At 45.6% G+C, this 15,037-nt stretch overlaps 1 protein-coding gene across 1 annotated transcript; it reads left to right on the top strand.

Moving 5' to 3' along the window:
* Positions 1–3,990: 3,990 nt before the first annotated feature.
* On the top strand, positions 3,991–5,475 carry LOC307095465 (dual specificity protein kinase CLK3-like; the record flags this gene model as incomplete). The annotated part of the gene is made up of 1 exon (XM_079764650.1): positions 3,991–5,475. The coding sequence occupies exon 1, from the start codon at positions 4,006–4,008 to the stop codon at positions 5,473–5,475; it is 1,470 nt and encodes a 489-aa protein (XP_079620776.1). The 5' UTR covers positions 3,991–4,005.
* Positions 5,476–15,037: the final 9,562 nt, after the last annotated feature.

Genomic DNA, 15,037 nt, shown 5'->3' with positions numbered 1-15,037 from the left:
GAAGAGTGGTATTTGTAGTTCTGATGAGGATAAATGCCTGAACCCCACCTGGATGGGGCATTGTGCTCTTCTGATAGGCCACCATGGCCTGAGGTCAGCAAGATTATATTGTAAAGGAGCCAGCAGCAGCTGGAAGATGGAAAGAACTAAGGCCTTTAGAGGCCTTTGAGGAGTCCAGGAAGGATGACAGCAATGCAGCAGCAAAGTCACTGAACCAGGAGTAGCTTTTAAGTGCCCATGAGCACAGACTCTAAGTGACGGGTAGGGTGTAAGGGCAGGTTGACACAAATGGAGGATACTGGAGCCCTTGCCAATCTTGCTCTTAAGTCATTTCTAATTTAATTTGGAGAAAGTTGATGCAGTGGGACTTGATTACTAAGGTTTGTGGATTGGATTTTGGAAAACTGCTTTGTACTGACTATTATTCCAATTATGAAGATGTTTATGATGATATTTAAAAATCTCTTTCATTTGAAATAAGATTCTATCCTATCTAATAAAACAGTAATATGCAAATCATCACTCCACTACACTCACAAGCCATGCCCACCAGCCACGCCCACCAGCCAATCAGAAAGCGAATATGCAAATACACCTCACCAAGATGGCTGCAGCCTCTGGAGAGCAGTGGTTGTTGGAACTGGGATATTGGAGCCGAAGATCAGATGGGAGATCGAGCCAGCAGGGGTCCCCCACAGGTGATCAGAGCCAGCTGGGGGTTCCTGCCCAGGGCCCGAGCCTCAGCCAGAGGCTTGTGGCATTGGCTGGGGGCGGAGCTGGGCCATTGGAACCAGCTGGGGTCCCCTGTGGTGATTGGAGCCAGCTGGGGGTCCCTGACCAGGGCCTAAGCCTCAGCCAGAGGCTTGCAGCCTTGGCTGGGGGTGAAGCCCCACCATGGGAGACAACTGAGGGTCCCTGCCCAGAGCTCGAGCCTCAAACATAAGCTTGAGGCCTTGGCCTTGGATGGAGCAGGTGATAGAGCCAGCTGGGGGTCCCTGCCCAGGGCCCAAGCCTCAAACAGAGGCTTGTGGCATTGGCTGGGGGCGGAGCAGGGTGATCAGAGCCAGTTGGGGGTCCTGCCCAGAGCCCAAGCCTTGGCCAGAGTCTAGCAGCCTTGGCTGTTGGGGCAGAACCTGGCGATCAGAGCCTGGCGATCGGAGCCAGCTGGGGTCCCCTGAGGGCGATCAGAGCCAGCTAGGGGTCCCTGCCCAGAGCCCAAGCCTCGGCCAGAGGCTTGCGGCCTTGGCGTTGGATGGAGCCGGGTGATAGAGCCAGCTGGGGGTCTCTGCGGACGATCGGAGCCAGCTGGGGGTCCCTTCCCAGAGGTCAAGCCTCTGCCAGAGGCTTGCAGCCTTGGCTGAGGGTAGAGCAGGGAGATCGGAACCAGCTGGGGGTCCCTGCCCAGGGCCCTAGCCTCAAACAGAGGCTTTAGGCCTTGGCCAGGGGCGGAGCCTGGCGATCGAGCCAGCTGGGGGTCCCCTGCCAAGGGCTGGAGGCTTTAGGCCTTGACAGGGGCGAAGCCGGAGATCACAGGAGATAGGTGTGAACTACAGAGGAAATACCTTTTCTGACCGTTCATTGGCTAAGCTCCCTGTATGCCACTGGTAATATTCTTAGTAACTTGGGTAGAAGAATCCAAAAAGGTGATCTAGGGCTTTTCCACCACACTCCTGGGGGAAAAAACGAAGGTCTGCTGCTGGAGGGCTAAGAAATGTCATAACCTGCCCTACACTGTTTGGCTCAGTGGATAATGCCTAGGTTTGCCAACTTCAGGATCTGGGTTAGATTCTGATCAAGGGCATGTACCTAAGTTGGAGGCTCCTCCCTGGCTGGGGCCCAGGTTAGGGCTCATGAAGGAGGCAAGCAATCTAAGTATTCCTCTCACTTTGATGTTTCTCTTTGTCTTTCCCTTTCTCTTTCACATTCTCTAAAAGTCAATGGAAACATATACTCAGGTAAGGATAAAAAAAAAAAAGAAAGGAAGAAATGTCAAATTCTATGAAAGACACATCTTGAAAATGCCTAAAGAAAGTTGTCCTTTTTTCGTGGTGAAGGGACTGGAGTCCGTGTTGATGAAAACACCTTGGTGGCTGCGGTGACTTGCAGTGGCTCCAGCAGCAGGGTGATGGGGCTTGTGCCTTTCCCTGATCAGTCTGGTTGTCTCTCACAAAGGGAGGCCAGACTGCAGCTTAGGCCCGCTCCTTATGGGGAGCGGGCCTAAGCCATCAGTAGGACAATCCCTGAGGGCTCCCAGTATGTGAGAGGGGGCAGGCTGGGCTGAGGAGAATCCCCCCCCCCCAGTGTGCAAATTTTGTGCACCAGGCCCCTAGTAAATACATAAAGAATCATCTAAAATCTCTTCTGCAAGTCACAAGCCAATCTAGAATAAGAGAGTATCCTATCTAATAAAAGAGTAATATGCAAATTAACAATTACTCCACGACAAAATGGTGGTGCCCATAGCCACAAGATGGTGGCGCCCAGTCCTCTCAGACCCGCCAGAGTCCCCAGTCTCAGGGAGGGCTGCCGCTGAGAGCTGGCAGAGTAAGCAGCCTGGTGGAATGCTGCCCAGAGGCCCTCCTGACCCTTAATTAAAAAAAACACAAATTCACTCCCCACAGAGTGATCCCACACACACAAACCCGCAGCCTGGGGTCTCAGCCTGGGAGGGGTGTGCACCCCCATGGAGCTGATCCCCTCCCAGTGGTGGCAGCCTGGGGTCTCAAACACTGAGTCACACCAGCCAGGCAGATATGGAAGAATCGTAAATGTTTCTTTTTAAAAATATATATGTTATTGATTTTTACAGAGAGGAAGGGGAAGGGATAGAGAGCTAGAAACATTTATGAGAGAGAAAAATGAATCAGCTGCCTCCTGCACAGTCCCCACTGGGTGTGTGCCCCCAACCAAGGTACATGTCCCTGACCAGAATCGAACCTGGGACCCTTGAGTTTGCAGTCTGACGCTCCATCCACTGAGCCAAACCAGTTAGGGTTGTCCAATATGTTAAAGGAAAAACCCTATCTAATAAAGAAGGAATATGAAGGGGAGGGCATTTGGGGGTGACCGGGCTGTCAGGGGAGGGCAGTTGGGGACAATCGGGCTGGCAGGGGAGCAGTTAGGCGTCAATCAGGCTGGCAGGGGAGTGGTTAGGGGATGATCAGGCTGGCAGGCAGAAGCAGTTAGGGGCAATCAGGCAGGCAGGCTAGCAGTTGGGAGCCAGCAGTCCCGAGGGGTCCCAGATTGGAGAGGGTGCAGGTTGGGCTGAGGGACACCCCCCCAGTGCACCAATTTTGTGCACTAGGCCTCTAGTATATTATAAAACTTGGATCTCATCAAGCCCAGTGATGGGTGGTTACTGGAAAAAAAGGCAAGTTCAATTTCTGGGAACTGGTTTTTGCTATGACTTTCATGTGTAACACATGGAGTTGCAGGATATAGAATTTGAAAGGATACTGTTAAATGTTGAGACAGAAAAGGAAGAAGAAGGAAGGAAGGAAGGAAGGAAGGAAGGAAGGAAGGAAGGAAGGAAGGAAGGAAGGAAGGAAGGAAGGGAGGAAAGGGATGGAAGCTGTTGAGAAAATATAAAAATATTTTGCATAAGGAGATGAGAAAAAAATGTCATGTCCATCATAGCAAAGTAATATGGGCTTGAATATTTGGTATGATGATCTTACTACCATTGTTCCCCCTCATGCCACAATCACTTCTATGAAAGTCTTGAATCATGAATTTTTTAAAATTTCCCTACTATAAATTAGAACTTCTAAACTAGAAACTGGGAATGACACTTTAAATATCCTATAAAGCCTAAAAGAGCCTTCGAAGTGGGAGCTAGAGCAGCCAGGCCAGCGACCTGGGGCTGGCTACAGCTGCGTCACACGAGGGGCGGGGCCACCACAGCGGAAGCTGCGGCTGGAACCCGGAACCGGAAGAGGCGCTGGGAGCGGGAAGTGAGGCCTAGTCGCCGCCGCCGCCGCCACCGCCGCCGGAGCCCAGGAGACGATGGATCACTTTAAGCGATACGGCTCCCCTGAGCCAGATCCATACCTGAGCTACCAATGGAAGAGGAGGTCTTACGGTCAGGAGCACGAAGGGAGACTGCGATACCCATCTCAAAGGGAGCCTCCACCCCGGAGATCTCGGTCCAGAAGCCATGACCGCTTACCCCACCAGAGGCCGTACCAGGAGCGCCATGATAGCGACACATACCGATGTGAAGAGCAGAGCCCATCTTTTGGAGAGGGCTACTATGGATCTTCACGTTCCCAACATCCTCGACGGTCCAGGGATAGAGAGCCGTACGGAACTCGCAAACATGCCCACCATTTCTACAAACGCCGCACCAAGTCTTGTAGCAGTGCCTTCTCGAGAAGCCAACAGAGCAGTAAGCGCAGCAGCCGGAATGTGGAAGATGACAAGGAGGGCCACCTGGTGTGCCGGATCGGCGATTGGCTCCAAGAGCGATATGAGATTGTGGGGAACCTGGGCGAAGGCACCTTTGGCAAGGTGGTGAAGTGCTTGGACCATGCCAGAGAGAAGTCTCCAGTTGCCCTGAAGATCATTCGCAACGTGGGCAAGTACCGGGAGGCTGCCCGACTAGAAGTCAATGTTCTCAAAAAAATCAAAGAAAAGGACAAAGAGAACAAGTTCTTGTGCGTCGTGATGTCTGACTGGTTTAACTTCCACGGTCACATATGCATCGCTTTTGAGCTCCTGGGCAAGGACACCTTTGAGTTCATGAAGGAGAATAATTTCCAGCCTTACCCCCTACCACATGTCCGGCACATGGCTTACCAGCTCTGCCACGCCCTTAGATTTGTACATGAGAACCAACTGACCCACACAGACTTGAAGCCAGAGAACATCCTGTTTGTGAATTCTGAGTTTGAAACGTTCTACAATGAGCACAAGAACTGTGAGGAGAAGTCAGTGAAGAACACCAGCATCCGAGTTGCTGACTTCGGCAGTGCTACCTTTGACCATGAGCATCACAGCACCATTGTGGCCACTCGTCATTACCGCCCACCTGAGGTGATCCTTGAGTTGGGCTGGGCACAGCCCTGTGATGTCTGGAGCATTGGCTGCATTCTCTTCGAGTACTACCGGGGCTTCACACTCTTCCAGACCCATGAAAACCGAGAGCATTTGGTGATGATGGAGAAGATCCTAGGGCCCATCCCATCACACATGATCCACCAAACAAGGAAGCAGAAATATTTCTACAAAGGCAGCCTGATTTGGGATGAGAACAGCTCTGATGGCCAGTATGTGAAGGAGAACTGCAAACCTCTGAAGAGTTACATGCTCCAAAACTCCCTGGAGCACGTGATGCTGTTTGACCTGATAAAGAGGATGTTAGAGTTTGACCCAGACCAGCGCATCACACTGGCAGAGGCCCTGCTGCACCCTTTCTTTGCTGGCCTGACCCCTGAGGAGAGGTCCTTCCACACCAGCTGCAACCCCAGCATCTGACAGCCACAGGCCACTACATAAGGAGATGAAACTGGGCTGCCTGGCCCTCTTTCTCCAACCTCTAACCACTGGGCCCCGGGGCCAGAGCCACCCAATGAACAGTGCAATGTGAAGGAAAGCAGGCGACATGCCCAGCTGCCAGAAAGCACAGATTTGACCCAAGCTATTTATGTGTTTTAAAGTTATAATAAAGTGTTTCTTCCAGTTTGTAACCCCTGGTACCAGTGCGTTGTCTCCAGGCTCTCTATCTTATTAATAAAGTCTTTCTTAGCAAAAATAAAATAAAATAAAAATAAAAATAAAATAAAAGCCTAATATGCAAATTGTCCTCTTGACTGGGAGTTCCACCAGGAGTTCAACCGCTCACTATGACGTGTGCTGACCACCAGAGGGCGGTGTGGAACATGGCGGGTGTCTGCAACATGAGGCTGGCAGTGGGCAGCAGTGGAGGTGCTGAGGAGAGCAGGACCACAGTGGATGGTGGAGCAGGTGAGCAGGTGGCGCCAGGCCAAGGCAGGTGTGAGCTGGGGTCTGATTGACCTGCCAATCACCCTGCAGATGGTGACCAGTGGTGGTGACAGGGAGCAGGGCCGCTGCCTGGCTCCCAGGTGCTGAGGGAGCTGGGCAAGGGGGGGCCCTGCCAAGATAAATTGCCCTGCAGATGGCAACCAGTGGCCAGCAGGCCCTGATTGCCTGATTGAGGTCGGGCCCTGGGCTGGAACAGGGAACTGGGGGTGGGTGGTGGTGACCAACCTCCTGCAGTGCCCAGGCAGGGGGGCTGCGACCTTTTGACAGCTACCTGGGGGTGGGGGTGATAGGGATGGGGATGCAGGTGCAGTGAGAATGTGGGGTGTCCGCCAAGTTCACTCTCACTCCCCCTGCTACCCTCCTCCAGGATGCCAGGGCTCGAGTGCCAGGGAAGCACCCCCACCACTCAGGTGCCCGGTGCCTGAGAGGAGCCTGTCCTGCACCTGTGCAGCAACTTTCGGGTGAGCCGGACCACCGCTGCCAGGACCACAGGGACCAGTTGGGCTCCCCATGGGTCCACATAGGAGCCAATCTGCAAGGCCTGCCAGGAGAGAGCGCGCTGTCCACCCAGCCTCGGTGCAGTGCCACTGGGCGCCCCAGAGGCCCACGCTGTGCCCTGGCCCAGGCATCCAGCTGCGCTCACCGGATCTCCACGTGGGGACTCGGGCACCTTGACTCAGGCTGGGATCTGCCCTTCCACACCAGATGCTCACACTTTGATGGCGGGACAGGCCTAGGGACCACACCCGTGCTTGGATTTGAGCCCAAGTTCATGCTTTTCAATTATGCTACTTTCTAAAAATGCCAAAGATTGGAGGGGGAGGTTTGAGGAAATCAAGTAATAGACATTTTTAGAAAGTTGGTTTATGTAACTTTTAAATATTTCCTTTTTTTAAAAAAAAATCTATTTTGTTTATTGATCTTAACACCAACTCTGTATTGGTTTTAATAGTGGCTTGTTGACTACAGACAAACAATTTATTTAGGCATAAAAAATGGTAGATTTGGGAGGAGGGAGTCTCATCCCAGTAAGTTATCTGGGTAATCCAACCCCTCTCTCTGTTTCACCTTCTTATTCCTTGATGGGCTCTTAGAAAGGGACAGCTTTGCTTCATTTCTGTTAGTTTTGAGAAATAATTTTAGTGCCTGTGCATCAAGGCATTAACATCTAAATATGGAGAAATAAAATGGTTTAGATATTCATGTAATTACCCAGAACAGTAGTTGGCAAACTGTGACTCGTGAGCCACATGCAGCACTTTGGCCCCTTGAGTTTTTAGCAAAGGCCAGCTTAGGAGTACCCTAAATTAAGTTAATAACAATGTACCTACCTATGTAAGTTTAAAAAATTTGGCTCTCAAAAGAAATTTCAATCGTTGTACGGTTGATATTTGGCTCTGTTGACTAATGGGTTTGCTGACCACTGACCCAGAACATTTGGTATGAATTCCAGAAATCTTATCTTCCTGGTGAAAAAAAAGCATATGGATAAAGGTAAAGGTGCTAATTTGCATTGAATGTGAAACATGAATAAACTGGCATGAGGTGAGTTGCACTGAATTTTTCCCTCTACCTCTCAGATCCTGTCTTCTAACCTGCTCCACTATCATGTCAATATAAGTTGATCTATCTTTGCTGCCTTTCCTTCCAGGGACACACAGAGTGACACCATCCAGAAGGCACAAGGGAATTTGCTCAGCCTGCTCTGGACATAAATCTGTGCCAAATCAATAAAGAGAGAGAGAAAAAAAGGGAGGTCAAATGATTGGGAATGACAAAGTATCATATACTCAACCTAGTTGAACTCTAGTCTATTCCTTATTTTCTGTAAGATCACAGACTATGACCTTTGCCATGGAAACTGGGTCAGCGTGCAAGGTATATTTTGAATGTATTATTACACTATGATAATATTCTGAGCAATTTGCTAGGATTTGTGAAGGAGGAATCTGCTTATGAAAGTGAAATATTGGTTTCTTCCAGATCACTTCATGCAAATACAAGCAAAGACTTAGTTATTCACATAAATCAAATTACAGGTGTGAAAATGAAGCTGTGGGAGTATAGGTGCATGTTAATGAGCATTAATGTCTGAGGAAAACAGTGTCAGTTTATTTTTTAACATATGTTTAAAATCTGCGAAGGTGAGAAAACTCACAGGATGTTAGCATGTGTGAATGTGACAAGATTCACAGTCAAAGGAGACCAGGGTGATGAAACCATTGCAATGGCATCTTATTGCTCATCTCAATTCTACTTTCAGCTCAAGAGCAGCTGCCTGTGGGTGATGCAGAAGACCGGGAAAAAATATGTTTGATTCTAGGTGAGAAGCAGAATTAAAGCGCGCTATCACAGACATATATTTGCATTAGGATGGTCTCTGGAGCTAGTGTTGTACTGGTATAAGTGTTTAACAACCAGATCTCCAGGAAATAAAAAAAAAACAACCCTGATCTGTAGCAGCTATCCATTTCCATGGTATAATATTCCTATCGTAGTCAATTTCAAGCTACCAACCTAACCTCATTCAATAGACTTAGAAAGAAATGTGAAGCATGCTCCAGGACACCAGAGCATAACCCTTTCCTCCTGCAACCCCAGATGCTTCACTTGAATGGGGAACTCCACTGAGTGATATGAAACGGACCAGTTTCTGTTTCAGAAGAACAATGACAGATCAGTCTTCTGGGTTTTAGCTCACACTGGTTCCTGAACGTCAAATGCTTTTCCCTATCCTTCTTTACATCTAGTCGTCCTTCAGGTCAGTGTAGAAGTTTTCCTTGGCATCCGACTCCAAAGCTAGGCGAGGTTCCCCTCTTACAACTCATGGTTCCTACCCAGATAACTTTCGGTGTCAGAAGCTGGTTACTGCTCTGGGAATTCCTTGAGAGCAGGACATGATCTCCTTCACCATTATTTCTCTGGAGTTTAGCACAGTACCTGGCACAGAAGAGGGGACTTAACAAATACTTTATTGAGTGAAGCAAAGAGGGAGGGAGAAAAAGTGAGAGATGGACCTGGATTTACCATCCTCAAGCTACTACTACTTCTGAGAAACACAGCTAAAGAATTGAAGGGGTCACAGAGGATTCTTAGGATTTAAAACGTGTTAATTGATTTTATCATTTTGATTACAATCATTTATTTAGCTATCTAGAATTTCCATGAAGGCTGTATAATTTGGCTTTGGACTCAGGCTCCTTGGTTTGAACTCAATTACTTCACTTACAAGCTCTGTAACTTTGAGACCAGTTTTGTATTTTCAATGCTTTACCTTTCTCTTTTGCAAAATGGGGAAAATTGTAGCATGAAGCTCATATAATTGTTGCAAGAAAGGAGTAAACAATGTGTTCAGCACTTAGCTGAATATATGACTCCTAATTAGAGCCTAATAAATGTTAGCCAGTACTGATACATTGTTGTTCTTCATGTTTTCTTTCAATTGTTAACCAGAAAAAAGAAAAGTCCTTTGCAAGCCATATACACCTAACTGCCAGAAGGCCATGTACATATGAACAGCGAGTGATTTGTTCCTTGTTTTCCCTTTGTCATTCTTCCCCTGTAACTGCACTGACAAGCACCTGGGCCAACAGTGCGTGGCTACTGCCTCTTTTCTTACCATGCAGATAATGTACATCTTACTTCACTCCACCTTGGTGATCTTGCTCCTCCTCATTGTTCCTTTTACCCTTGTCTCTTTCTGTTAGTTCACATGCTCTCTGTTTAGTCTCCCATCCTTCTACTTTTTCTCCCACTCCCATTTTGAACTCCATAATAAGCCTCTAGAGGTCTTTAAACAAATCTGGAAGACCCACACAATTACACTTTTCCTTTTCAAATGTTTTCAAGCATGCTTTTATCCTAAAACCCAACAATCTAAATCAATAAAAACAAAATGTGTTCTTAAAATTTTTCCTAAAAAATTTTGTACAAGCTTTGTTCCCAACTAAATGTACATTATTTATGCTAATGATATTCCAACTAAATTTTTTTTCTGCAAAAAAATATTCTAATATTATTCCAACTAAAATGTTTATTATTATTACTATTGTGTGTGTGTTTTTTTTGGGGGGGTGGATGCAGACTAACCTGAGAACCTGGGTACTCCAATAACATTGCTTCTATGGGAGAAAACTTGTTTGTAAATTAGAACTCCTTGTCTATGCTGTCAATAAAGCCTTTTAAGTGATGGCTTCTTTTGTCACTTGGATGTCTTTTTAGCCCCAGGGAAGCCTGGACAAGGAGAGATTACCCCAAGAAACACATACACAACACAAAATACACACTCAGGGCACTGACCTTTGAAGGGGCATGCGCTTTTCTACAAGGAAACAATCCTTTGCTTTTGTAAGATAATTTCTTCAAAATGCGTGAGGAGTAAGTACAGCAGGACCCAGCAGGATGTGTGTTTTGGTGAATATCAGCATGTTGATCCTAGACACAAAGCTTATCTGCTTTGCTCAAAAAAACATATTTCTGCGCTTTTGTGGAATTGGATGGCAATCAGCATGGGGACTCCACACAGTCTCACCATGAATGCTGCTTAACTAAAGAACTAGGTTGTTGGGAGGGGACCTGCCCTTTAGAAGTCCAAACTGAGTTCAAACTGTTTCTTATCCAGTGACCTTTTAAACTTGTTTATAGAAACTTCTCATAGTGTAGAAATAACCCTATTATGACCCCAAATATTACTGTATAAATGACATAGACACGATTTTAAATTACGACATATTGGTATCCTGGCAAGAAAATCTTTATAGGGAGTAGAATCCTGGGGTGTCATTTCTAATGGCAGTTACCTGAAGAAGAAGCCGTTATTTAGACAAGAAGCCAGATATGAAATGTCCTATATAGGTAGAGGGAAATTGGTATGTAATCTTGAAAATCCCCAGGTGATGGGCAAAGCCACTAAATACATTCAGCCAGGTCATTCACTGCCCAAGAGTAGTTGTTTGAGGGAGTAAATAGAGGCTGAAATTCAGACCATCATCTGCTGTCCAAAACAAGACCCTATAGAACTGCATCTTCCCAGAGAGGGCACCTTTGTCAAATTCACACAAAAATGCCTTCTAGGCTAGCCAAGGCCTCCAGTGGCTGGCTTCGTGATGGCAGCAGCCACATGGAAACAGAAACTAAAATATAAAAAGGTCAAGCAAGAGCTTGACTATTTGGGTTTCTGTACACAAATCTCAACATAGCACATGAAAAGGAATATGGGCTAAAAGCCCTGGATACAAACTGTCCAAACCAGGCTCAAAAAAAAAAAAACCCACCACTATTTTGTGAACCTTGTACCACTATCTGTGTTTATTTCCTTTTGTTTTTCCTTAGAATGGTATAAAACTTTTACAGAAGTCCTAGTCTGCCTTGACACTGTTTAGTGGAGCCATGGGAAAGGTTTAGTTTGACGTTTGAGTCACACTAATAGAGAATCATATACCCTCAGGGCCCTGAACCATGGTAATAGAAGAAATTAGAACTGCCCACCTTCCTCCTCGTTCCCCTTCCAGGGAGATTTATAGACGTCAGCCTATTTGGGAACCCTTTAGTTTGGTTTTCTTCATATTTAATGGAAGTTAGTAGAATTTATGTTTTTTTGTCAGGGGGGTGCTGTGGGTCCTCCAGCCATCCCCATGGTTAATTCTCTTTGTGGGCAACAAAGGAAATTGTCCAGAAAGAGAGTGATGGAATACTACTTCCTGTGTTTTTTTTTCTGAGAATCTTCAAGAAATTCCATAATATTGTAACTTTTACCTCAGCCTCTCAAATGGAGACTCAGGAGCTCACTCTAGCAACTGTCTGAGTAGCTGTTTGAGTGCCTTCTCCTCATACAGTTGTGGGAAAATTTTTTCCCTTTTTAGCGTTGTTGAGGCTTCCAGCAGGGCCTGAAATCATCACACAGTTGGCAAGCAAGTGAACAGAATCAACTGTCGATCCCTTAGAATGAGTGCTTGCCTTTTTTTCTTCTCATTAGGACTTGATTACTCTGTGCTACCTTAGGATGGCACCTAAGAATGTTTGGGAATTTCAGGGATGAGGCTGGATTGCTTGTCGTATCAAAATATCTTCTATGGTCCATGTACAAATTTTCAAGACTCAGTAGAAACTGCCTTTAAGTCTCAGTACATTGCTCTAAGGCCAGAGAAAAAAACAATGCCTTGGGTTGTACTGGACACATACTTAATGTTCACTTCAGCCTGAGGAAACCCAAAAGCTCTTCAGTACCACCACTCTCTATTTATTTTTAATTTTTGAAACTAAAACATTTTAAAATTGTAATGAAATACACATAACATAAAATTTACTGTATTAATTATTTTAAGTGTACAGTTCAGTAGAATTAAATACATTCTTGTGGTTATACAACAATCACCATCATCCATATTCAGAACTCTTATTGTCTTCCCAAACTGAAACTCTGGAACCATTAAACAACTCTCCATTCCTCTCTCCCCTCAGCCATTGAAAAACACCACTCTACTTTTGAAAAGATTTTTTTTAATTTAAATTCTTTATTGTTGAAAGTATTACATATGTCTCCTTTTTCCACAGTCACCCCACAGCACATGCCCTTGCCCCCCTAGTGTTTGTGTCTATTGGTTATGCTTATCTGCATGCATACAAGTCCTTTGATTGATCTATTACCCCTTCTCCCACCCTCCCTGCCTTCCCTCTGCTTTTTGTCTGTATGAGCAGGTACTTCATATAAGTAAAATCATATAGTATTTGTCCTTTTGTAGCTGGTTTATTTTACTTGGCATAATGTCCTCAAGGTTTATTCATAAGGTAGGATATGTCAGTATTTCATTCCTTTTTATGGCTGAATAATATTCCACTGCATGGATTACCACATTTTTAGTCCTCACCTGAGGCTATGTTTTTATTGATTATAGAAAGAAAGGAAGGGAGAGAGAGAAACACCAATGTGAGAGAGAAACATCCATCAATTGCCTCCTGCATGTGCCCCAATTGGGGATCAAACCTGCAACTTAGGCATGTGCCATGACCAGGAATTGAACCCACAACCAGGGCTATACCACATTTTGTTTATCTATTCATCTGTCAATGGGTGCGTGCATTGTTTCCACCTTTTGACTATTTTGAGTAAGTCTATGAATAATCTATATATATAAAAGCCTAAGTGACCAAACAACCAAACGACCAGTCGACCAGTAGCTATGACATGCACTGACCACCGGGGGCAGATGCTCAATGCAGGAGCTGTCCCCTGGTGGTCAGTGTGCTCCCACAGCCAACTTCCCTCGGCCGCCCAACCTCCTGCAGTCCCTCCCTCCAGCAGGCTGGACCCAATCCACCCCGATCACTGGCCAGGCCAAGAGGCCCCACCTGTGCACAAATTCATGCACCAGGCCTCTAGTGTTGCTATAAACATGGGTGTACAAATACCTCTTCAAGACTCTGCTTCCAATTATTTTGGATATATACCAAGATGTGGGATTGCTAGATCATATAGTAATACTATTTTTAATTATTTAAGGAACCATACTGTTTTCCATAGTGGCTGCACAACACCACTTTCCATTGAGACCCATGCATCATCTGGGTACCTTTTAGGAGTTTCCACTCATGATGATGGAAATGACCATCTTGATCATTTGCAAATCTTTCCCTCTCCCCTCATCCTCTATAAAAAGCAGGATACTTAAGCAAGAGAGATTATTTTGATTAGCTTCAATGACAATCTTGTTTCTTGGATTGAGAAAATAATGGCATAGGTCAGTGGTCGGCAAACTGCGGCTTGTGAGCCGCCATTTACCGCTCTGTTGACTAATGAGTTTGCCGACCACTGGTAGAGGTCAATCCATGTTCTCTTTTCTTGGGGATATTTTGACCAAGACTATTCACTGAAGTCCGTAGCCTTTGTATGGTTTTTCACTTACAATGGTTTCTTTCTTCTCAGGCACAAAAGACTTCTCTACCAAGTAACTCTGATGGTTATCATTTTATGATAGTGGAGAAAATGAGAAGCAGAACATTTAAGTAACTTGCACAAGATGACTCAGGGCTGCAGTTGCTGAGCCAAGAAGAAAAGCCAAGAGTGTGTGTTCTCCTGTCTGAATCACTAACTTGCACTAATTCTAAGAAGCACTGGTAAATCCAGAGATGGCCATGTTTTCCAGAAACTGCCCTCTGAGGGACTGACAGGTTAGCCAGATCCAGCTGAAAAGAACAAGCAGCATTTGACACTGGGCTTACTCTACCAAGGATGGCAAAGACTGATCCTGGACAGTGGAAAACAGTTGAAAGAAGGTTATTTTCTAGTAGAAGGAGTAAGAGAAAAGTACTCTCTTGAAATTGCTTAAATGCTGCTTCTTCAGTTAAAATGCATGTTTGAGGGTTCAGAGAATATTACCAACTAATGACAAGTTATGGGCACATCTTGAATGATAGAAATATTTCTTTCAGTCTAGTAAGAGTAAACATGGGTGATATGTATCAGTAAGGCAGCCAAACATCTCTGGGGCCCAATGAGCACAGATGCTGGTTCTAGTGAATGATGTCATCCTGTTTTTGAGAGGGTATATACAACTTCCTACAGGATTCTGTAAAATTCCTTTTTTTAAACCAGTATTGAAAACAATTCTTTACTTCCCAGGGGAAAAAAGTAGATAATTCATCACTGTATTAATTCATTTGTCTGAAACAGCAAGACCTAATGGTTAAGATAAAGGTCTTCAGAATTGGAAGATCTGGTGTTCTTACTTGGCAATAGAGCATCAGCCTGCAGACCAAAGGGTCAAGGGCATGTACCTGGGTTGCAGGCTCCTGCCCGGCCCATGCAGGAGGCAACCAATAGATGTTCACATCCATGTTTCCCTCTGTTTTTCTCTCTCTCTCTTCCATTCTCCCTAAAAATCAATGGAAAAGTATCCTTGGGTGAGGATTAACAAAAAACAAGTTATTTTGAAAACAAATCCTATATAAATTAAAATAATGATCACTTGATGTGATTCTATCACTGTTCTTTTACTCAGCATATACAGCTATTTTACTGAGTCCAGGCACTACTGGT

Source organism: Cnephaeus nilssonii, assembly GCF_951640355.1.
Source record: "Cnephaeus nilssonii genome assembly, chromosome: X".
Taxonomy (NCBI): Eukaryota; Metazoa; Chordata; class Mammalia; order Chiroptera; family Vespertilionidae; genus Cnephaeus; species Cnephaeus nilssonii.
This window is presented reverse-complemented; position numbering and strand designations above follow the sequence as displayed.